General features: G+C 35.9%; 3 protein-coding genes and 1 non-coding gene across 6 annotated transcripts; 3 read left to right on the top strand and 1 right to left on the bottom strand.

The window, feature by feature from the left end:
* Positions 1 to 1,391: 1,391 nt before the first annotated feature.
* LOC111290741 (aluminum-activated malate transporter 9-like) lies at positions 1,392 to 4,876 on the bottom strand. 2 transcript variants are annotated; one of them, XM_022882191.2, is made up of 6 exons: positions 4,420 to 4,876; positions 4,046 to 4,186; positions 3,665 to 3,934; positions 3,380 to 3,519; positions 3,112 to 3,258; positions 1,392 to 2,162 (listed from the first exon to the last, which is right to left on the bottom strand). In XM_022882191.2, exons 1-6 carry the CDS (start codon positions 4,709 to 4,711, stop codon positions 1,539 to 1,541), a joined length of 1,614 nt encoding a protein of 537 aa, XP_022737926.2. In that variant the 5' UTR covers positions 4,712 to 4,876; the 3' UTR covers positions 1,392 to 1,538. The 2 variants fall into 2 exon arrangements, with proteins under 2 accessions (XP_022737926.2, XP_089623928.1); XM_089767802.1 differs by lacking the exon at positions 3,665 to 3,934 and having other exon boundaries at positions 4,420 to 4,855.
* Positions 4,877 to 8,429: 3,553 nt separating this feature from the next.
* Positions 8,430 to 8,501, top strand: TRNAG-UCC (transfer RNA glycine (anticodon UCC)). The gene has a single exon. It is a non-coding gene; the product is annotated as a tRNA-Gly (tRNA).
* An 812-nt stretch (positions 8,502 to 9,313) lies between these two features.
* CDPK6 (calcium-dependent protein kinase 6) lies at positions 9,314 to 14,314 on the top strand. The gene is made up of 9 exons (XM_022880461.2): positions 9,314 to 9,827; positions 9,919 to 10,205; positions 10,858 to 11,001; positions 11,214 to 11,366; positions 11,622 to 11,737; positions 12,155 to 12,322; positions 13,201 to 13,328; positions 13,448 to 13,547; positions 13,799 to 14,314. Exons 1-9 carry the CDS (start codon positions 9,427 to 9,429, stop codon positions 13,880 to 13,882), a joined length of 1,581 nt encoding a protein of 526 aa, XP_022736196.1. The 5' UTR covers positions 9,314 to 9,426; the 3' UTR covers positions 13,883 to 14,314.
* A 1,383-nt stretch (positions 14,315 to 15,697) lies between these two features.
* TRH1 (Potassium transporter family protein) lies at positions 15,698 to 21,786 on the top strand. 2 transcript variants are annotated; one of them, XM_022881925.2, is made up of 9 exons: positions 15,698 to 15,968; positions 16,360 to 16,603; positions 16,687 to 16,935; positions 17,060 to 17,110; positions 17,440 to 17,700; positions 17,790 to 17,842; positions 18,891 to 19,005; positions 19,435 to 19,689; positions 20,450 to 21,786. In XM_022881925.2, the coding sequence occupies exons 1-9, from the start codon at positions 15,966 to 15,968 to the stop codon at positions 21,544 to 21,546; spliced, it is 2,328 nt and encodes a 775-aa protein (XP_022737660.2). In that variant the 5' UTR covers positions 15,698 to 15,965; the 3' UTR covers positions 21,547 to 21,786. The 2 variants fall into 2 exon arrangements, with proteins under 2 accessions (XP_022737660.2, XP_022737659.2); XM_022881924.2 differs by having other exon boundaries at positions 16,357 to 16,603.
* The last annotated feature ends 774 nt before the right edge of the window (positions 21,787 to 22,560 follow it).

The following is a 22,560-nucleotide window of genomic DNA, read 5'->3' as shown; positions in this document are numbered from 1 at the left end:
TATTCATTATTTAGCTATTTTGGTTAATTGGTTTCATACAATTGTCGATTGCTTTCTTGGCAAGGCATTTTGCAGATAGCTTGTAGCTTGTCCTAAATTTGTATGTTTTGGACAAGTAATGATTTTATTCATCCAAAAGCAGTTAAACTGCACAAGAAACACTCAGTTCAACTCAAACATAGAGGAATTTAAACCCCAAGCGTTACAAAGACTTGAATCGATAGAATCTGCCCTGCCAATCTCTTGCATACTGCCTTCTTGATATGGCCAAGTACCACCTTGTTGCTTGAACCCGAGTGAATTGTCTGCTATTCCTTTCACGCCAAATCTGGTATTTGTAAACATTCCAAGCTATCCGCAGAATAATGGAGATAAGAGCTTTCCTTTTGAGCCTGGTCATTGCCCAATGAAGTTCTTCATCCCAAGCTGCTCAATGAACTTCTATTATTTTATGTTTCGAAGAATATTGCGTGTTTATCGCAAAAAGGGTAGTGTGTGTGACCATGGAATCCTTTACCGTTGACACCGTTAAGTTTGACCGAAACCCGAAGAGCTTATACGAATATTATTGTTGAATTTTGACAGCGCAATGTGGTTTTCCCTCGCACTGATGGAGCAACATTGCCAACATTGATTCCAATTGCGCTGCAGGTCTATCATGCCTCGTCTCCCCACTTTTCCTTTCTATTCCGAAAGTTTTAATTTGTTCCAACTCCTCCCTCCCCCACCCCCCCCCCCCCCCCAAAAAAAAAAAGAAAGAAAAGAGACTGCTATTGTTTTTCTAAAGCTGTTGATCGATTATTCGATCGGTCTCTTCCCCATTTGATGGTATTTCTTTCTACGGTTTCTGCTAGCCATTCTGTTTCAAAAGATTTTTTTAACACAAACTGCTTTTTGGCTGGTCTGCAACTATGAAGCAGCTTATTCCCCTTTCCTCAGCGCTACTGTTTATTTCGCTCCACTTTTTAGCCTCAATTTAGGTCTATCCTATTTTATATCCCTTCACCCATTCTTGGTTCAAAGGTGATTGTCGCTATTATGTTCTCTTAGTTCGTTGTTTGTTTCTCCTTCGAACTAAGCAATGGATGTAATCATGTGATTGTCTTTTGCATATCGGATAGCATTTTCTAAATACTAAAAGAAAAACCACTGCCATTTCTTAAACCCAGCAACCAGACTATTGGCCCTCTCCTCCACTGGAATACAGGGAAAAACTTGTTTCACCTACTATTATTTAAGACCAGTCTTGAAAATTGTTTGTTACCCATCTCTAAATTTTAGAGGACTTTGCTCAAAGCATCTGTACAGATTCTTGAAAGTGAAAGCAGTGTGAAATTCCCTTTTATGGGTTCCAGTTTCTTTATATTTCAACCAACTAAAAAGACGTTATGATGAAAGGGAAAAATTAACTTTATTTTTGGGTTATTACAACATCTTTTAGAATCCCTCTTTACTCTCCCTGTTTGTAATGGTATATTCTTGTATGGTAGTACTGGTATTACAACATCAAGTTATGTATGCATGTGTAGATTCCCCCTCTATAGACCCTCATGCTTGAACTTTGCCATCCTTGAAAGTTCATCAACTGCTTCTACCAGGTGATCAAGCCTAACTACAAATTCAATCATCAAGGAAGTAAAAGTGGCAAGTGATAATGCTGCAGTGCTCTCGAGTGCTCTCATCCTAGGCAAAAAGTCCGTGCCAAAACCTCCTTCTTCTTCGAAAGCATCCACTTCTCTAGATGGCCAAGAATGCAACCTTCGTGATTGTTTCCTCATCGTCTCATGGTAGGACTCTGTTTGTGCGGGCAGGAGAGTCCCTGACTGCATGTTTTGTGTTAGTTGATTAGAGCTCTTTTCAAGGCTTGTGCTGTCAAGATCATCCAACTGGTCTGGGAGGTCATACGGGGTTGATGATAGAGAATGAGAAAGCTTTGGAAGTGGCTTGGAAGAGTTATCACAATGGGCGGTGAGTAGGTATGAATGCATGTCGATGGCACGTTGGAGTCGCTCGGTTGAGCTGTGAACCCTCTTTAACAGGGAGGTTTTAAGGCTTCGCTTCATTTTGCAAATGTCTTTGCCCAAGCTCCTCACCAGCTCTGCTGCCTGGTTTGTTGCATCTTGAATCTCTGACTGGAATGTGATTCGGAGGTTGTAAGGTGCCTGAAATCCAAGGAAGAGGAGGTTAATCAAATCATGATGCCATCCAGAATTTGGGATTCTTTTCAAATCAGTTGTTATGCTCATGATAATCCTTCGTAATGACGTGTACATGTTGACAGAGACAAAAGTACCTTTTCTTCCTTTCTTGCTGATATATCAGCTTAAGATTAAACTATCGTATTTACTTTTACTGATCTGTCTTGGTGGACGACATCAACAAAAAAGTGATGTGGTTCAAAACTTTCATACCTCGCCATGAATGCTTCTGAAAACCACAAGATAAATGGTGACGCAGCCTTGCAATTGTGATCTGCGTTGAATTTAGTATGCTAACAATTTCTAATATACATTTGAAGCTTCATATTTAAAAAGGCAGCCGCCAAACACAAAGGCGGTACAGAGCTGCCCAAGCTTGCATGATAATATCTTGGCTTCTTTCTTGCTCTCATTTTATCATTTTACTCAAGGGAAGTTCTGGCAAGATGTAAGGGAAGGCCTATAATTTCTTGTTTTCTGCTGAGCAATTTGATAAGAACCAGGTCATAGGAATCTTTGTACATCTATAATCGTGGCAACATCGCCACTTTCTCCTTATATGAGATATGAGAACAAAGAATAAACTAAAAGGAATGCTTTCAGCATTTTAGACTCAGTGAGCTAATATTCGTGTGTGATTCACCTGAATGGATGCCCACTCGAGAACAAACGCATAGTATAATTCCCAAACCATTTTGATTTGTGGACCTTACTACTATCTTTGCACCTTTTTAGTATTCCTTTGTTACAATAAATCTAGACCGTTGATGTAAGTTTTTGTTTCCACAATCTGAGGTATTCCTACGGAAATGGTTCTGATTCTGGTAAAATGGAATGTGAATATTCTATCTGTATTTACTATGGAAAAGTGGTAATATGCATGTAAGTGCGAAAAAGAGAAGGTGGGGTATACCTGAATCTCAGAGTGAAGAACTCCATGGAGTGCTATAACCTCATAAGCACAGTATCGAAGAACTGCTCCAACTTTAACATACTCTGACCATGGATAGAAGAACTGTTGGAACCTTCCATGTGGTGGCTCCCATTTTGCTGCATTAGCCTAATAATGGAAACTGGTCAGAATAAGAATTAAGATTATTTTAAGCACTCGAATGGTGGTCAAGACAGAAAACATGTCAGGGAAAAAAGGGAATTTATGCAAGGAACATAGAAGAAATTACCAAGGACTCTAATTTGGCAGAAGAGTTCAATGCGTTCCGGCATTTTCTGTAGGCAGGCTCGTCTGGGAACTCATCCATGACTGTCTTGGAGAATTCTGGATGATCTACTCCTTCATCTTCTAAATATTTCTTCACACATTCTGAAATTTCCATTATGATCGAGTTCTTCGATATCAGTTCCAATTAAATAGCATTTTTAACTTTCATTAAGTCATTCCTTATGTGAGCTCGAGTGTATGTTAATTAAAGGGATATGAGAGAGTTTTCTAATTGCTAATTAATTACCTTCAAGAGCGTCAGCCAGTGAGTTAAAGCTGTTGACTAGCTCTTTGTGCAATTGCTCCCCAGCCCATATAGGGAAAACAATCACGTTCACAAAGACTGCCACAAAACCTCCAATGGCAATAGAGTACAGCCTATCCATGGAAGTTCTAATTGGATTCCCCATTCGATATCCAGAGACTATTATCAGGCAATAGGTGAAAAGTATGACCCGGAAACCATGTTCATAAGGAAGAAATGATGGCCATAGTTTCATGAATGATGTAATAGCCCCTATAAATAATGTTCAACACATATCCCTGTAATTAGTATATGGATTTCTACTTTTAGTTTTTCTTTCTTTGAAGTATTTCATATATTATTTTGATCTTGTAGGAGATATACCGATAAAGAAGATGCTAATTCCAATTATTATAGGCTCAGCAACCCGGCCAGCACGTAGAGCTAACTGAGCAACTGCAATAGCTATGATTCCTGCAAGCAAGCTTCCAAGTGCTCGGTTGAATCCTCGATTAAATGTTGCCCCTACAGAAAATTCACAACAGTAAGAAAATACATCCTTGTATTTTTATTTAATATATAGGAATGATATATATTATTTCTGTGCTGAAACATGTATGATAGTTGTGTTTACTAGTAAAAAATGTGAGCATACATTTAGCTAATTAGGCTTTTTGTGGTGTTGGTTTATGCATAATGCTATGAACATGAATTCATGAATGTTTTGCAAGATGATGTATAGCAGTGCACATACATACCAACTGTGTATTCAAACATGATGGCAACAGTGAGGATGGACCAAATGATATTGGTGCCAAAAATTTCATAAGGTCCTTGTAGTAGTATAAGCAAGGAAACTAGTAAAACAGCTAGTCCCACTTTGAATGAGAATGTTACTCTGTTACTATCTTCTTTGCAAAATTCCCAAACATTCCATATCCAAGCTTTGCAGGAAAAGCCCGGGAAGCCATATTTGTTGCTATCTTCTGGCAGTTTGGCTTTAGTAGCTGGTGGAATGTTGATCTCAACACTGCCCTTTTTTCCGTTCATTCTCCAATGAAGTAATAGAAGTTCTTCCAACCCTGACAGTCCACTGCGGTGTAGCTGAGCTTGTTTAATTCGAATTTTCTGATTAGATAAAAAATTAGGCCAGAGCCAGATGAGAAGAGGAGTTGAGTTTGGAGGTGGGATGTGTATATGGATGGAAACTGGAAGGTTATAAAGGGAGTGCAAGCTAGGTTGTAGGTGCAACTGGGGAAAGAAAGTATGTCTAGTCAGGACTCAGGATATGAAATGTAGAAAAAAGAATTATACGGCAATAATAGAAGAGCAGATGGAGCTAAAAACTCAGGATAAAGATGCTTAACCTCAATAATGCTGCATGGATGGAGAATTAGAATCTAAAATTGCATGGCACTGCATTTTTCAATTGCCACGTTTTCATGGCTGCTAGATTTATGTTCATCTATCATAACCGAACTTTCAGAATATTGTTGTCATCTGATTGTCGACTTGTTGTCAATATAGAAACTCAAATTCATAATTCTTTCAGATTATTCCAAAATAAGCAAAAATATGGATTTTATTTGGGGTGTTTGGAGATCCGGGTTGGGTAGTTTAAACAAGAAGCCAAAACTACTCACATTGAGAGGTCTCACTTTCTCATGAGGGAATTATACCTTGACTAAGACTGCTATGGTGTGACCAGTTGTTAAAATAATCACATTGAATTAGAATTTCTCCAGTCCATCATCTTCAACATTCTTTGGTGCTATCCAGTTCTTGATGATTTAAGCATATGAATTATGAGGTATCTGAATATGTAATATATGCTTTTATATTACATGTATTCCTCAAATTTCATTTAATTTAGGATCTTATGCTATGCATTATTCTCTCACAGACAGATGTTTTCCTTCTATTCTATCTCCCTTGTTGGGATGCTTGTATTGCAGTTAATGCTTTCTTTAGAGATGAATCGATGCTGGGAATTTTTATTGCAGTCTGATTGATTATCATTTAACATGGACGATGCATTTTGCTGAGAATAAATGAAACATGGAGGCACAATGACGAACTCTATGGATACATGCATTAACTTCTGATTGAATAACTGATAACATTATTCTCCATAAACAAATTGACTAATCGAGGAAGGTTTTTTTTTTTTTTTTTGGTTTATGCAAATTGAGGAAGGCATAAACTGTACTGAAAATGTGAAATTTAGATGAGGAATATATTCCAGGAATAAAACAAAGGCAAATCAGTATTTCTTTCATATCACATGAGAAAATCAATAAATTGAAGATAGCACAGGTGGGTGTGACTCAAACTTTTGACCAAGACTAATGGAAGTAAGCCCAGAAACTTTAAACCCTGCACTTAGCCAGTAGAATCAAAGCACTTTCTGAATTGAGTCCTAATAAATTTAAAATTCATAGGTTATGACTTTTGTTTTTCTTATTTTTTTTTCTGTTTACCCCAGGTACATCCAAATTGCGGACATTCTGGTCAGGTGTGTATTCTCCAGGCAACTCCTTCCCTGCATTGAAAATTTATGACCAAGAGAGAGGTGAACCAAGACACTGTAGGATGCCACTTTCAAAGATGAAATAAAATTCTGATTCTGCCGCCAAGTCCAGGGGAGCTGCCTCCATGTAATGGGGAACCTGCCAATCATTATATGCTATAAAGCTTTTGCTCAGATTTAGCATGTGTGAGAAAAGCCAATCTCACAACAGCAATATGCAAAAAAGATAATCAAATTTAATGATACAGGCCACTTGATTATGTCTGGATCATGATCCGGTTTGCAGCAGTTTTCTGTTGCAATTTTACTTAAGGCCACTAAACCTGAATTTTTCCTGCTCAAGAAACTCTTGTAAGGTACCCCAGCGCCCTGAATAAGATGTTAAAATCATCATAAATCTCGCCGGTGGCTGCTCTTGCGTATGTTTTGTCATTTCAAGCTCAAACTTACGTAAGGTTTTAAATTAGTCTTCTTTTGTTCAGGGAGCACTTTCATATCAGGCCAAAAGGTTAAAATGCTTCTTTTTGATTATTCTCAATACTATTCTCTCGGAGGTATTTGATGGTAAAAAATGTACAGTAATTTTTTTCATTTTCAAAATTTTTAGTACATAATTAGAGATATATTTTTTTTATTTATATTGACTTAGCATGTTAGGTTGATCTGACATGATCAATGTCATTTTAATTTGTTTTTGTTCTCTTGTGATTTTTTTATTTTGCTTATAAATATGAAGATTTAGATATTATCAAAAGAATGTTCATTTAACTCATTTTTTTCTTTTACTTTCTCATTTTTTTATTTAATTTTTACTTATTTACATGTCAAAATATAAATACAAAAACAAAAAATGTTTTCGCTTTTCTTTCTAACTATTTTTTTCTTCTGCATTTACAAAAAAAAAAGTCTCAGATCGGAGCTCAGTACCAACACCATCGAATTCAATCTAATCATGATTAAAATTTTCTTTTATATTTTCTATTCTGAGGCAGACAGATTGGAGGTAATAGACGATTTCGTTTCAAGAAATGACTGCAGAGATCATGCTGCTTGCCTCTGGAAGTTGTTCTTATAATTTCTCTTCATACATCTTAACCTAGTATTTTTCCACATTACAAATCAAAGTTGGTTTGGACTTTGGACTGTCTGATTCCTATATCTCATTAGTTCCGAGCAACAAAATAAAATAAAATCTTACAACCAAAATAAGACCTGATCTTTCTCATCCACATTTGCCAGTATGTCAGCATTTTGCAAGCGCCAAGCAATCATTATTCGGCTTTGCTTTTGCAAGAGAGATGAAGAAAAACTCATTGAAATTTGATTGATTCCGTGGGATTTAGTTCTTCATAACCTTGTTGTGATCTTTCAATGATCAACAACTAATGCACCAGGAAATGAATTTGGTAGAAATTTGCTAATATTTTGCATCTATGGATTTAGATTAGTCTTTTTCAGTCAATCTTTTAGTCACTTAAGCATGATAACACTGACTTGATAGGCATCCCAACTTTTTTTCTTCATTGTACTAAGAAAAAAAAATACCGTCTCTTTCAGAAGAAATAGTGCAATTCATATGCCATAACCCACATATTAGAGAACTGGATGCCAATGGTGCTCGAAAGCTGGATCCCAACTAATGCTATGAAATGTGCAGGACTTGAGCAGAAGCAAATGGACCATCTCTAGTTAGAGTCAGTGCTCCCCACAGCATAGTTGAATCAGTGCATCGTGAATATTTCAACTTACGATTTGCAACTCAATATATTCAGGGTGGGAGTTCTCTTCCTCATCAACCGATTACTATCATCAGCTAAAAGCTGATCGATTCCATATTTCCATTCGTAATCAGACATATGCTTACCGTTCACAGCATTTATGTGAGAGTCTTGAGTGTTTCATAGTAATTTGTCCATGCAGTGAGTCAAAAAGTAAGATTGATTTTAAACGTCAAAGAGTCAACACTATGATTAAATGAGTTTCATACGTTCAATTTTGCTTTGTGGCTTCAACTTGTTAGCGCTTTTCATTCTCCGTAACACTTTAATTTCCATATAGGGCTAGTATTGGTAAGTAATCAGCTTGAACCGATTTGAGCTGTTTGGCCAATGAGAAAGTTCCTCTTTTCGACCAACCCTCGTGCTACCAGCGATCAAGCGCAAGTATGGGGTCTCGTCACTGTAAAAGAAAATATGAAATAGAAGATTTAATGGTACTAATATAAGAGAAAACACCAAAGCGTTTGTAGTCCAACGGTTAGGATAATTGCCTTCCAAGCAATAGACCCGGGTTCGACTCCCGGCAAACGCATTACTAATTTTTTGTGGTTCGCCTGCAACTGATCAATCCAAGAATCTGGTATTTGTTATTCGACGCAACTGGGTCATTTTAGAAAGCAAGAAAGGTCTAAAAAAACCAACAATCAGATTGTGGTCAGTTTAGATTAGAACTTGGAAGGGAAAAAGAAGTCATCACTGGTAAAGGTTTACCAAAAGGCAAGAACTGTGTGAAGTTTCATATGAAGGAAGAGCGTGAGCATTTATGCCGTTTCATTTCTGGCAGTTCTCACCCAAAACAGGGACAAAAATCTGTCTAACCACGGCGGGTTTCGGATCAGACACGACATTATTACTTTGATTGATTAACCTCGTAAGAAGTCAAAAGGTTGACGGTTAATGCAAAAAAACCATATTGGAAAGTACAAAAATGGGAAAAAAGAGCTTTTATCAGTTGAGGAAACTTCCACATATGACAGCAACTGCTCCTGGTAATGCAACTGTATTTTTTTTATTTTAAAAATTATAAAGAGATAAATTCAATTGGTGAAAGAGAAAATTTCTTTTATCAATTGAGTTCAGAAAAAAAAAGGGTAAGATTTAAATGCAGAACGTGTAAAATGCGTTTTTATTATCGTGCAAAAAAAATCAAATAAAAATTGAAAGCGTCATTGACCTTATTATAAAAAATAAAGAGAAAATTAAAAAATTATATTATTGAAGTAAATCATGCACATACATGTAAAATAGTAGCCTCCATCTAAACCCATTTTAGTAATTTAAACAAATTTTTTGGACCAATCAGAAAAACTCAAAACGTGTTTTTTACACTTTCAGTTTCGGACAAACAAAACGGCTTTCCTTCTTTAAGTCCTAACCCTCGTCTTTCACTGTCCTAACTTCCATGACTCACATTTGACCTAGAAAACGAAATTGGGCTTTTCATTTTTATTTAAACTATGGGTAACTGCAACGGTCTTCCGTCTAACGGTAACCAATTCCGACCAGACTCCGATTCCGGCGGTGGTCCCCACAGTGGCATCAACGTCAAACCTGCCCCATCGCCACCAAGAAGCCAACAACCTTCAACCCACCACCACCACCACCTTTCCTCCGCCGCCTCCACAGCTCCACCGATCGGTCGTGTTCTCGGCCGTCCCATGGAGGACGTCCGGTCTACTTACGTTTTCGGCCGCGAGCTCGGCCGTGGGCAGTTTGGTGTTACCTACTTGGTGACTCACAAAGAAACCAAGCAGCAGTTCGCTTGTAAATCTATCTCCACGCGTAAGCTTATCAACCGTGATGATATCGAAGACGTCCGTCGTGAAGTCCAGGTTATGTACCACCTCACGGGCCACAGGTTCCCCCAAAACAAAACTCTGATTTGATATATCTAATTCTGTTTATAGTATTTGGTTGTTTTAAAACTTTTAAGTAAATGGGGTTGACAGGAATATTGTGGAGCTGAAGGGGGCTTATGAGGATCGGCATTCCGTGAATCTAATTATGGATCTGTGTGCGGGAGGGGAGTTGTTTGATCGGATTATAACGAAAGGTCATTATTCAGAGAGGGAGGCGGCTAATTTGTGTAGGCAGATAGTAATGGTGGTGCATAACTGTCATTCCATGGGGGTGATGCACAGGGACTTGAAGCCTGAGAATTTCTTGTTCTTGAGTAAGGACGAGGATTCACCATTGAAGGCTACAGATTTCGGGCTCTCTGTATTTATTAAGCCAGGTGAGCTTTCGTTGTTTCTCTGATTTGAATTTGTTTGACTTTGGATCACTATTAGTGGTAGGTATGAAAATGTGTGCAAAGATTTATGTTGGAAAAAATGGAGGGATATAGAGTTTTCATCCTAATACAGTAGGGTAAAGCTATGAGTTTTGAATTTGCGAGTTGGATTTCTTTTGATGGTTGCTTCTCATGGTACATTGGATGCAAAACTCAGAAGTCTTTTCTGAGAGCTTGACAACAGTTATGTTGGAGTGAAAGTTTCATCTTTGGTTTGATTACATTTAAATGTTGGTCATTGGAACAATATCTTTTTAGTGGCATTGTCTATGTTGTAATTATAAGACAACTAGAGACCGTGTTGAATGGAACTAGAAAAGCATATTGTGCTGGACAGTAATATTGTAGCTATTGTCAATCATTGATGACATGAATGAAAATCTGCATAACCTTCTGTATGATGGAATTTGCCAATCTTAGATGTTTCTAACAACAAAATGCTACTATTTAAAGTAAATCATATTTCTTCATCTTTTATCCACAACCACAATTCATCCGAGTAAGGTAGGCCAAGACAGTTACTTTTCTCATTACTTCTACAACTGAAAGCTTATTGATGATGGGTATCAACTAGAAAGTTTCTCTAATGATACAGGAGACGTTTTGAAGGATCTTGTTGGAAGTGCGTATTATGTAGCTCCAGAAGTATTGCGCCGACGTTATGGATCTGAAGCTGATATTTGGAGTGCTGGGGTGATTCTTTACATTCTCCTTAGTGGTGTCCCACCATTCTATGGAGGTACTAGTTTGTTTCTTATGAATATTAACTGACCTCATAATAATGTACTATAACCATATCCTTTTGTAGGAGTTGGAAATTTTTGAAGTTTTAAAATTTCACTGATTTCCAGTTGATCATATATATAATATAAGAGCTAATTTGTAACTAACACTGCTCAGTGGTGGATGAGTGAGAGGGTTTCTCAACTCAGCTTTTGATTTTGTATGCAGAAACTGAGCAGAGTATCTTTGATTCTATTCTTCGGGGAAATATTGATTTCTCATCAGATCCATGGCCCTCTGTTTCCAGCAGTGCCAAAGATCTTGTGAGGAAGATGCTGCGAGATGATCCTAAAGAACGGCTTTCAGCGTTTGAAGTCTTGAGTAAGTTATTTTTCTTTGTATTGCCTTATTTTTATTTGAAAGTACCTAAGGATTGATTAGGGTTTCTTGCAAGATGACGGTGGTTGTGTTCTGTTGTGAAGGATAAGGAAGTTAAAAGCCTTGTACTTGAAACTATCAAGTTGCTTGTCAAAGTCAAATCTTGAACTTTAGTTTGCATCACTTCAAATTTCGTTTCAATTTTCTAGGCAATTCTGTAAAAAGGAGATAAAGCTTCGCTTACTAATTGCACTGCAGATCATCCATGGATGCGTGAAGATGGTGATGCATCTGATAAGCCTCTTGATGTTGCTGTTTTAACTAGAATGAAGCAATTCAGGGCAATGAACAAACTCAAAAAAGTTGCTTTAAAGGTGAATTGCTTTCTCTGTTACCATTATGAAATATTAATACATAAGGTACAAAATTCATGAATGTGAAAAAAAAGATAATATAATGGGGGATGAGACAAAGAGGTGTTCTGACCTAAAAGTTTTGAAAGCTGAGAATAAAAATAAAAAATAGTTAAAGATCCATCTTCAAGAGAACAAGCTAAAGATGGCTGTATGAAGGTGATATACCTTTTTCTGAAAAACTTCTCTTCTTTGGTTGACGTAGTAGCTCAAGTGCAATTTTCTCGTAATAAATTTGAAAGATCATTCTTCTATCCAAGTATATGTAGGTATCTCTAGGGACCTTAGCAAAGACTTCTAGTCTATTTTTGGCTATTATTTGATGGCAGCAATGTGGCAACTTCTTGTCTGTTTCTTTCTTTCTTTCTTTCCTTTCAGGTAATTGCAGAAAATCTATCTGAAGAAGAAATCATAGGTTTGAAGGAGATGTTCAAATCAATGGACACTGATAACAGCGGAACAATCACCTTTGAGGAGTTAAAAGCTGGCCTTCCAAAACTTGGTACTAAGCTTTCTGAGTCTGAAGTGAGACAGTTAATGGAAGCGGTATGCCTTGGTCCTTTTATGTGCATCCTGACTGATAATCACTGTGCTTTTAAATAATTTACTCAAACTCCAATCTAGTGATGCACAATGAATGTCTGGATGGCACAACATTTCCTTCCTAACTTTGGTCATTACTCATTAGTGTTAAGTATAATTATCTTTGTGTAAGTTCAAGTTTCATGCTTCTATTCTTGGTTAAAAGAAATAAGAGCCTATAGGACTGAGGAAAAATGTAGAAATTGGTAAATTTTACGAGGACAATAATGCTGAGTGAGGCCATCATACAACTTGTCATCTCATTATATAATGCTAAATAGATGACAAGACAGGGACCACATGTGTTGGAGGCCTGTAAGCATTCTCTCAAGCCAACCTGAAGTCATTGTCTAACTTCTGCCTGGCTAAACATGCTATTGGAACCCTTGATTTTCCAGTTAGCTATAGTGGAGCCAGAAAGCAACTCAAAACCAAGTATTGAGTAAGGAAAGATGAATGTATCTTCTAGGAGTGGCTTAGTGGTATCTCACCATAAGAGTTCATCTTTATTTTACTTTATTGCTAAACTAATATGTAATTGAGGTAGGCTCAACGAATGTCATTTTTTGTTTTGCAACACACCATCTCAGCATCCAGTCATGGTTTTGTTCTATGAATGTGCTATTTCTTGGTTGACAATAATATGCATTCTGCTGCAATCTTAATCACAGACCAGAACTGAAAGACTGCTGGAATCTATAAATTTTCTATTTCTTTGATTGACATGAATACTGTGTTTTCATTTGCTACCTCAAATATGTCAAATGTATGTGTAAATCTCATTATGCAAAATGTTATTCATAACTTTGCTATGGTATATAACCTGCTTGTTACTTCCCCAGGCTGACGTTGATGGAAATGGAACAATTGATTACATTGAGTTTATAACAGCTACCATGCACATGAATAGAATGGAAAGAGAAGAGCACTTATACACTGCCTTCCAATACTTTGACAAGGACAATAGCGGGTAATCAGTCTTACCATCTTGTTATAGTATATTATATAACTATTTTATTGTAATTTTGATTCCCTAGTCATATGTTCCCATTGTGATGTCTGAACATATTTGTTTGCTACTCAAATTAGGTACATTACAATGGAAGAGCTAGAGCAGGCCCTTAGGAAGTATAATATGGGTGATGAGAAAACAATAAAAGAGATCATTGCAGAAGTTGACACGGATATGGTATATGCTTCTTCCTCTTTGGAGACAATTATCTATTCTTACTCTTTCCAGATGCTAGTCTTATTTATTTATATTTTCTTCTCTTCTAACATACTTAGCTTTAGCTGATAGCGAATCCATATAAATAAAAATGTTTTGCAATTGGGTTATTGAATTAAATTCTAGCTGTTATTTAGATAATCAAAACCTATTATTTTTCTTGACCATTGTAATCGCATCTTCATATTTGATGTACCATTTTCCTCCCGCAGGATGGAAGAATTAACTACGATGAGTTTGTTGCAATGATGAGAAAAGGCAACCCAGAGTTGGTTGGTAACCGACGACGCAAATAAGCTGAATGCAGCTTTTATGTCTGCTGGCTCAAATTCATGTCTCGACTGGTTTATTAATTATGTGGTTTTGTCATGACCACAATCACATGTAATCTCAGTTTCGCCACATGGGATCGTGAGATAGTCCTTGCTTTCTGAAATCATTTGTGGTTGTCGATTCTTGCCCATAGAAATGGACTAGATTGCCATCAAACTGCGGGGGAGTGTAATTATATTGAGGTTCAGCATTTTTCTTTGTTTAAATGTGCCAAATTAAAATGAACTTAAACCTTCCTCAGATCCACAGCAGATTAAAAGAGGGAGAACATTGTTTTAAGTTTTTGCTTGCTTGTACATTGTGCTAGCTTTAGAAAGTCACATATGCATTGATTAAAGGGTTAATGTCATGAATGTTCTTTAAATTATAATGAAATATTTAATGTGATATGTAAACTTTAAAAATTTTTAATTTGATACTTAAATTATAAATATGTTGACTAACGTTGTATTTGAAAGATTGTATGTTCATAATGTGTTTTCATTTAAAATTAGTCATATTAGAGATGTGTATTATATTAATTAATAAATTTAAGATTCATAATTCAAGTATCATATTAAAAATTTTAAAATTGTATCATATTAAATATTTTATTATAATTTAAGGGTTATTTGATATTAACTCTTGTTTATATGGTTAGTCAGTTAGATCATTGTAGTGTGACATTTCTTGCCTCATTTGTGCTACTAAAGTCTGGGTGCTTTCGGCAAATGGAGCAAATCCTCTCCTTGTAGCGACTGCTAACTGAGTGAACTCTGTTTTTTTTTTGGGTTAAAGTAACTGAGTGAACTCTTTAACAGATTAATGTTTTGCTTAGGAATCCGATATTTTAATGCAAGTTTATACAAAAGACGGGTTTCTCAATTGGTATTTAGATTAAGTACGGGTGGATCTACCTTTATTTCTTTTCTATTAAAGTAAAACACTTTCTCCTTTCTTGTTATTCAAAAAACTCCCACTTTTCCTGTTATCCCCTTATTACTTCAGTCAGTCAAGGAACACAAAAGTTGAAAGGGCCTATGTTATTGTCCTTCTATGTCGATACATCTGAACAAATATCTTGTATATGAAGCTCATTAATAAACAATCGAGGTAGCTGGGCTGCTGTTCTTTTTTTTTTTTTTTTTTTTTTTATCAATGCATTTACGTAGTTTTTGAACATCATGATTCGTACTCCAAAAGTGGAAAGCAGGCAAAAGGATAAGGAAAAACAATCGGCTCCATAAAAGTCAAAGGCAGTAGGTACTTAAAAAAAGAGCCTTATTTCGTGGTGGGGTCTCTTTAAATTAATTTTTAAGACATAATGTCTTAGTCTGTTTATAAACATGTTTCTCATTTTCTTTTATCATTATGCCCACATCCTTGATTAATTATTGGAATCCACAGCCCTACATGCCTCAGGCAAGTAATTTTGGATATATTAGAATTTTGCCACAGCCAAGAAAATTTTTGTAACAAAAATTTTGATATTTAAAGAAACACACACTATCCTTGTCTTATAAAAAAAAAAAGAATTGAGAAGTTTAACAGGTTAACTATCTTCGCGATTGGTCACACAATTTGTGTTTACTTAAGAAAAAAAAAGTGTAACTTTATGATGTTTGAAGAAGCAAATTTTATTTTACTTTTTTGATCTTTTTCTGTCTGGTATTCCTGCTAAAGTGCAGCCTTGGTTTAGAAATATCGAATGAGATCTAAACAGCCGTAATTTAAAAAAAAAAAAAGAAAAAAAAAAGGAAAACAGGGAGATAGCTATGATTCCATTCCACGTCCTCGCTGTTACAGAACTGTAAAAAGAAAACCAACATTTAAACAGAAAGAAAAATAAAATAAACTAAAAAAAACAACCGAGAGATTTGGTCTGTCTGTTGCAACTTGAAACAATGTTTGAACATTCAACCATCTAATCTAATGCAATCCCACATGTAATTAGAAAACTCCTGTCTTCCTCCTCCTTTTTTATTATTTTTTTTTTGGGTTCTTTTTAGGGGTTTTAAACAAAGACATACAGAGCACGAGAATCCACACGACAAAAGCTTGCAAATTATGGTAAGTGTCTAAGCTAAAAGCCCCAAACTTTCTGCTTGTTTCTCAAGAAAATTTTTAAACAAGAAGCACTTTAGGCTTTTTATGAAGAACCCAGTTTAGAGTTTGTTTTGATTTGCATAGAAGTTTTAACTTTTATGTTTTTGGTTTCATTTTAAACAATATGAAAGCTGTTGCCTTGAAATTTAAGCGATCAACTGTGATTTACTGTACAAATTTGAAAGTCAATAAAGTCAATGTGGGATTTTTATGACTGTTTTTGGTTGATCGTCTAATGGAAGTTGATCTTATAGCAATAAATGGAAAACCCATCTTCTAATCAATATGTTGTCACATGGATTGACTGATTTTAAATACTTAAAAATTCATGCAATCTGTTTTGTCTTTAAAGCAGGTTGAGAGAAGATATCAATGCAAAGAAGTGCTACTCTTAGCTTATCAGAGTTTTGGTGTACTCTTTGGTGACCTGAACATTTCACCACTTTATGTGTTTAAAAGTACATTCTCTGGGAAGTTGAGCAATTACCAATCTGAAGATGTTATATTTGGGGCGTTATGCTTGATTTTTTGGACTTTCACACTTCTTTCCTTGTTCAAACATGTCATTATTTTGTTCAATGCGGATGATAATGGTGAAGGTAAGGGTTGATTTTTTTATCAACTTTCAGTGTTATGAATCTATATGGTTGATTAGTGATAAACCTTTTGGGGTCATTTTCAGGAGGAATTTTTGCTTTATACTCGCTCCTTTGTAGGCATGCAAAGTTTTCTTTGCTTCCCAATCATCAAGCAGCAGACGAAGAGCTTTCTACATATCACGGTCCACGCTACTCATACAGAAATCTGCAGTCATCATCAGTCAAAAAGTTTGCCGAGAGGCATAAAAAGTTGAAAACTGCTTTGCTTCTTCTGGTTTTGTTTGGTACTTGCCTGGTTATTTGTGTTGGCTTCCTCACACCAGCAATGTCCAGTATGTGCTTTTGTTTTCCTATTTAATTTCATGCTGTTGATTTCATTAATCTCTTAACATTTCGTAGTGCCGGTCATCAACATTTCTCAATTTCTGTGCTAATAGTTATTATTTGCAATTTCAGTTCGTTCATCCATTGAAGGGCTGAAGGTTCAATCAAACAATGTGCATTATGGTAAGTGCAGCTCTCTGGAAAACAATATTTGTCTTTATCCTGTTCATATGTTCTTGATGTCTTTATGGAATTAGTGAGGGCATATGAAGTTCAAGTGACTGGTGTCTTGATATCAAACTGATTTCTTACACCAAAGATAATACTATAAACTTATAACAGATAAACAGGACAAGCCTAGCCTCACTTCCTTCTTCTGTCATTAATGAATGTGTTGTTGTATGAAAAGACAAACTGTAATGGGTTATGCCTTTTTTCCTTTCCTATTCAAATGTATTCCATCTTAGCTTCATATATTGCCATTTAAGCTGCTAACAATTGTCTATACACAGGTGTGGTGGTTGTCTTAGACTGCATTTTGTTGGTTGGCCTGTTTGTTTTGCAGCACCGTGGCACCTATAGGGTGGCCTTCCTGTTTGCCCCTCTAGTGATTTTGTGGTCATTGTCCATTGCGGCTATTGGTCTCTACAATATCATTAAGTGGAATCCAAAAGTTTACAAGGCCCTTTCTCCATATTATATCTACACATTCTTTAGGGATACCGGATGTGATGGTTGGATTTCTCTTGGAGGAGTACTTTTGTGTATCACTGGTAAATCCGAGATTTGGGATTCAATAGAAGTTCAATTTTCTGGCATCCTTGTTTTCTAGATTCATGTATGCCTTTCTTGTCAACTACAGGAACTGAAGCTATGTTTGCAGACCTTGGCCAATACACGGCTTCATCAATAAGGGTATGGAAACCAACTGTTAAAGAGGCTTTCAAGCATTTAATTCTTCTTGGTAGGCATAACTAAGATATAAGAGCTTTTGAGGCAAAAACTTTATTCAGGCTTTGGTTCTTCGCATGGTGGAAAGAAGGAAATCTTTTTCATAAAAACATAACCAGAATATTCTATAACTGTTCATTGCTGAACCAATTGAGCAGATCGGTGAGCAGTATGTTAAAATTTCATCCTTGCTATTTGCTAACATAAAGAGAGAAGGTTTGGCAGAAGGAATTCAAGCCTGGTGATCAATTTTTTTTCAGTAATTCTATTGTCCCAATGTCATATAACAGCTTATCCTCCTCTTCATATTCACTGTCAAAAGTGCCTTTTGAGGAAGAGGACTAACTTGCAACAGTGCCATATGCATAATTTTTACTGGAAATTGCTGGCATCCTGTAAATTGGAATTATTATGGTCTTCACTCAGGAAACTAGGCTGAATGGTCTTTAAGTTGTGGCTGTGTAAACCATGTTATGCATATGAATAAAAAGGGAGGTAACAGGGAAATTTTGGTGTTAATTCCATTATCATTTTGTATGTGTTTGTCAAATGGGAAAGAGATTTTACTTTTTTCCATGATCTGTAGTGCAGTTATTCTTACTTGTTTCAATGATTGAAGTCCATGCTTCAGTCTTACAGTCTTTCATCTACCTTAGCCTTTTTTGAGTTCGTTCATTCTATTATTGATGCCAGATTAATAGTTCTGATTGGTTTTCTGTAAGTAGCTTATATGTTGGTTTGTAGTTGTGGGAAAACACTTATTTACAGCTGGTTGTAATCTTGTAATCTGTATATTTATATTTGTATCTCTAGAATTAAGTATTTGTATCCCTAGAATTAAGGAAGATTTAGTTTCCTAGTTTAACCCCTAGTTAGTTGTATATAAACCTAAGATTCTTGTATAATTCATATAAGCAGTTTTTCAATATACATTCAGTTTCCACAGTAGTGTTTTTCATATAATTTGTTATGATGTCCAAGAAAAACTCTGAAGACTTGTTTCCATATGCAGCTATCCTTTTTTTGCGTAATTTACCCATGTCTAGTGCTTCAATACATGGGGCAGGCTGCTTTTCTTTCAAAGAATTTTGCTGCTGTATCCACAAGCTTCTATGCGTCCATTCCAGGTAAGCTACTGGATTCCTCTAGTTTTACGGTTTCTACTTTCTGCTCCTCTAAATCGGGGTTATCAGGTCTTCTATTTACAATACGTCTAAAGGATTTCTTAGCAGTTATAATTTAGGAAGTTCTAAGCACAGTGTAAAAGACCAAAACATTACTTTTAGATGTGAATTTATTTTGCTGGTTGCGTCATCTGCATGGTAATTGGTTGTTGCACTATGAGGTTTATTTCAATATACTTACACTGTCTCCATCAATATCCTTTCTTTAAGAATTGTTATCATACAGGTCTACTAGAACTTCTGGACTGTCAGCCACTCCAATTCTTTTATTGAATTACTGTTAAACGACAATGATGTATAGCCTTCTCACATAGTCACTTCAAAATTGATTTTGTTATCATTGTTTACAGAATATTCTTGCCATGTTTGTAGATTCCTTGTTTTGGCCAGTTCTTGTGATGGCAACTTTGGCTGCAATCGTTGCTAGCCAGTCTATAATCTCTTCCACATTCTCTATCGTGAAACAATGCTATGCCATAGGATGTTTCCCTCGTGTCAAAATTGTACATAAATCAAAATGGTTCCGTGGTCAGATATACATTCCGGAGATCAATTGGGTCCTTCTGATTCTCAGTCTGGCAGTCATGATTGGTTTTAGAGACGTAAATCATTTGGGAAATGCTTATGGTAAGTTGTATTCATTCAAAAGTATACTCAGGAATATTGAATTAGAAAGTGACATCTGTTCCTCTGCTTCAACTGATATTATATTTGCCTTGAGAAGAGTAACCATTTATCAAGGGAAAAAAAAGAAAAGATATTATATTGCATTCTCTCATACTGATTAAGTTGTTTACTGGAAATAACAATTAACTGTGCATGTTTCATTGAGAATGTTTGAATTTTCTGGCATATAAAGATCACCTAAGTCATACATAGGGTGCTAGACAAGTTGGGTCACTAACATTGGATAGGATGAAGGTGGGGAAGCAGCATTAATCAATGTAAATCTCAGTTCAAAGCTGGATGTTGTGCATGTATAACTGTAATACTTGTTCAGTTGAGTTCATCTTTGAGAAAATTACGTTTCATAGGTTCTTGAGAAATTTTTATGTTCATATTCAATGGTGTTACACATATAAGTTTATACTTATGCAGGTTGCATATTCTTCAAATTTTGTCATAGTACTGGTCCAAACCTTAGTTTATTGGCTTTTTCTTTTTTGCTTTGTGATACATAATCTACTATGCTTTTTCTTTCAGTTAGATCTATCGAATGTTAGTTTAGACAAACAAGGTGAAAGTAGTAAAGTTTTATCTTGTTGGCAAGAGCTCTCATGTGATTCAGCAACTGATGGGAGAGGATGACGAATGCTTTGACATCATAGATAATGTCTTTCCTCTTTATCTTTCCTATCTGAAAATATGGTTGCAATCTTAACTGCAGGACTTGCCTGCATGACTGCAACATTTGTGACAACATTGTTGACAGCATTGGTCATTAATTTTGTATGGCATCAGAGTCTTGTACTTGCCCTTCTATATGTCCTCTTTTTCGGGTCAATTGAGATCATCTTCCTCTCGTCGGCTTTTATTAAAGTCCCTAAAGGTGGATGGGTTCCTCTCATGCTCTCTGTGATCTTCATGCTTGTCATGTATGTGTGGCATTATGGTTCTAGGAAGAAGTATTTATATGATTTGCATAACAAAGTATCAATGAAATGGATCCTCACGCTGGGTCCTAGTCTTGGAATTGTTAGAGTCCCAGGGATGGGCCTTATTTTCACTGAGTTGGTTAGTGGGGTTCCAGCCACATTTACCCATTTTTTAACCAATCTACCGGCTTTTTATCAAGTGGTTGTCTTTGTCTGTGAGAAGACTGTTCCTGTACCATATGTCCCTCAGAAAGAACGGTATCTCATAGGCCGTATCGGTCCCAAATCTTTCCGAATGTACCGCTGCATTGTTAGAAATGGTTACAAAGATGTTCAAAAAAATGAAAATGGTTTCGAGAATGACCTTGTCATGAGCATAGCAGAGTTTATCCAACTAGAAGCCGAAGGTTGTGGAACTGTTGATGGATCTGTGGATGGTCGATTGGCTGTTGTTAGGACATCTGACAAGTTTGGCAAAAGGTTGGAAATGTCAGAACCTGAGGGATATGGAGAAGGTAGCAGTTCAATGCCCCCTGCCATTTTGAATAGCAGCAAGTCACACACATTGCAGTACTTGCAATCCACGTATGAGTTGGAATCACCCCGGTTCAGCCTAAGGCGGCGTGTTCAATTTAAGTTGCAAGATATGAAATATAAGGATCCAAATGTGAAGCAAGAGCTGTTGGAGCTAGTGGAAGCTAAGCATTCTGGGGTTGCATATGTAATAGGTCACTCTCATATAAAGGCAAAATGGAATGCCTCATACTTGAAGAGTTTTGTGATCCAAGTGGTATATTCTTTCTTACGTAAAAACTGCAGGGCTCCAGCTGTTGTCCTGAACATTCCTCATACTTGTTTGATTGAGGTTGGTATGAACTACTATTTGTAGAACAACATTTTGCCCCACATCTTCAAGGATGCATCAAGATTTTGTTCTTCCAAGATTTTCTTTTTCCTTTTTTTTTTTCCTGCTATTGTTAAAGTGATAAGTTCTGGATTGAGTTACTGATGCTAGCTGAGATGCACTTTTGAACAATGGGTTATTGAGTTTATCTTTACTTTGGTGTTAGCAGAAGAGCTACAAATTGGTTATCAGTCCTTATTTATATAACATTGGGAATTTCACAAATGTTTTTGCGCCCTTAGGATTCATTTAAAGGGAGGAATTCTCCTTTCGTCACAAGTACGATTTATAATGAATCAAGGACCGGTTATAAAACTTTGCTTCTTCACGTGCCTGTAGTTGATGATGATTTTCTATTGATGATTTCGATTGTAGTCTCATTCCAAGTTTTGGTTGAACCTACACTGAAACTTTAAAAGAAGACAGAAAATTATTTCAAGCCTGCTGTCAATGTCACTTTTTGTGATGTTTATATTATTCTTATCAGTTATAGTATGAGAAACAATATGCTGTAAATGTCCCAAAAATATAATAAAATCTTGTTTAATGTCGCTTTGCATTTGGGATATTAAACCACTAAACATCATCCCTTGACCGAGAGACAAAAAATCTAACTTTAAACCTTAATTTCTGCAAAAATAATGTTAAAGTAATTAGCCTTTATTTGTGAAATAACAAGAGAAAAGAAATAGAGCTGCTTAATTATTCAGTCTCTTGAACTCTTAAATCACTTCCCAAATGAACAACCATAATTTTTATTTATAGAAATTAAATCTTGAAATTGTGATTATTTGATTATGTTATTTTAATCAAACACCACTTTTGTTAATCAAAAAATTATATTTTTGAATAATTAAAATTATACTAATTTATTTGTTCTAATAAAAATAATTTTTCACATTTTAAAAAATTATAATTTTTCAACTAAAATAATCAATTACTTTCAGAAAGTAATCAACCGTTCTTTTGTAATTTCTATTTCCAAAACTTGGAATGAGA

This window comes from Durio zibethinus, chromosome 11, assembly GCF_047325235.1.
Source record: "Durio zibethinus cultivar Kanyao isolate XHJ-2024 chromosome 11, ASM4732523v1, whole genome shotgun sequence".
NCBI lineage: Eukaryota > Viridiplantae > Streptophyta > Magnoliopsida > Malvales > Malvaceae > Durio > Durio zibethinus.
The sequence above is the reverse complement of the archived record's forward strand: the minus strand, read 5'-3'. Positions and strand labels throughout refer to the sequence as shown.

Excerpts from the sequence above, each read along its gene's own strand:
- LOC111290741 (XM_022882191.2), bottom strand. The coding sequence starts at position 4,711 with ATGAACGGAAAAAAGGGCAGTGTTGAGATCAACATTCCACCAGCTACT. Across the intron at positions 3,935-4,045 it reads AATTAGCATCTTCTTTATCG|GGGCTATTACATCATTCATG; the intron begins GTATATCTCCTA and ends CATTATTTATAG. Across the intron at positions 3,259-3,379 it reads CTGCCAAATTAGAGTCCTTG|GCTAATGCAGCAAAATGGGA; the intron begins GTAATTTCTTCT and ends TTCCATTATTAG.
- TRH1 (XM_022881924.2), top strand. Across the intron at positions 19,006-19,434 it reads CTTCTATGCGTCCATTCCAG|ATTCCTTGTTTTGGCCAGTT; the intron begins GTAAGCTACTGG and ends CCATGTTTGTAG. Across the intron at positions 19,690-20,449 it reads TCATTTGGGAAATGCTTATG|GACTTGCCTGCATGACTGCA; the intron begins GTAAGTTGTATT and ends TCTTAACTGCAG.
- CDPK6 (XM_022880461.2), top strand. The coding sequence starts at position 9,427 with ATGGGTAACTGCAACGGTCTTCCGTCTAACGGTAACCAATTCCGACCA. Across the intron at positions 9,828-9,918 it reads TACCACCTCACGGGCCACAG|GAATATTGTGGAGCTGAAGG; the intron begins GTTCCCCCAAAA and ends TGGGGTTGACAG. Across the intron at positions 10,206-10,857 it reads CTCTGTATTTATTAAGCCAG|GAGACGTTTTGAAGGATCTT; the intron begins GTGAGCTTTCGT and ends CTAATGATACAG.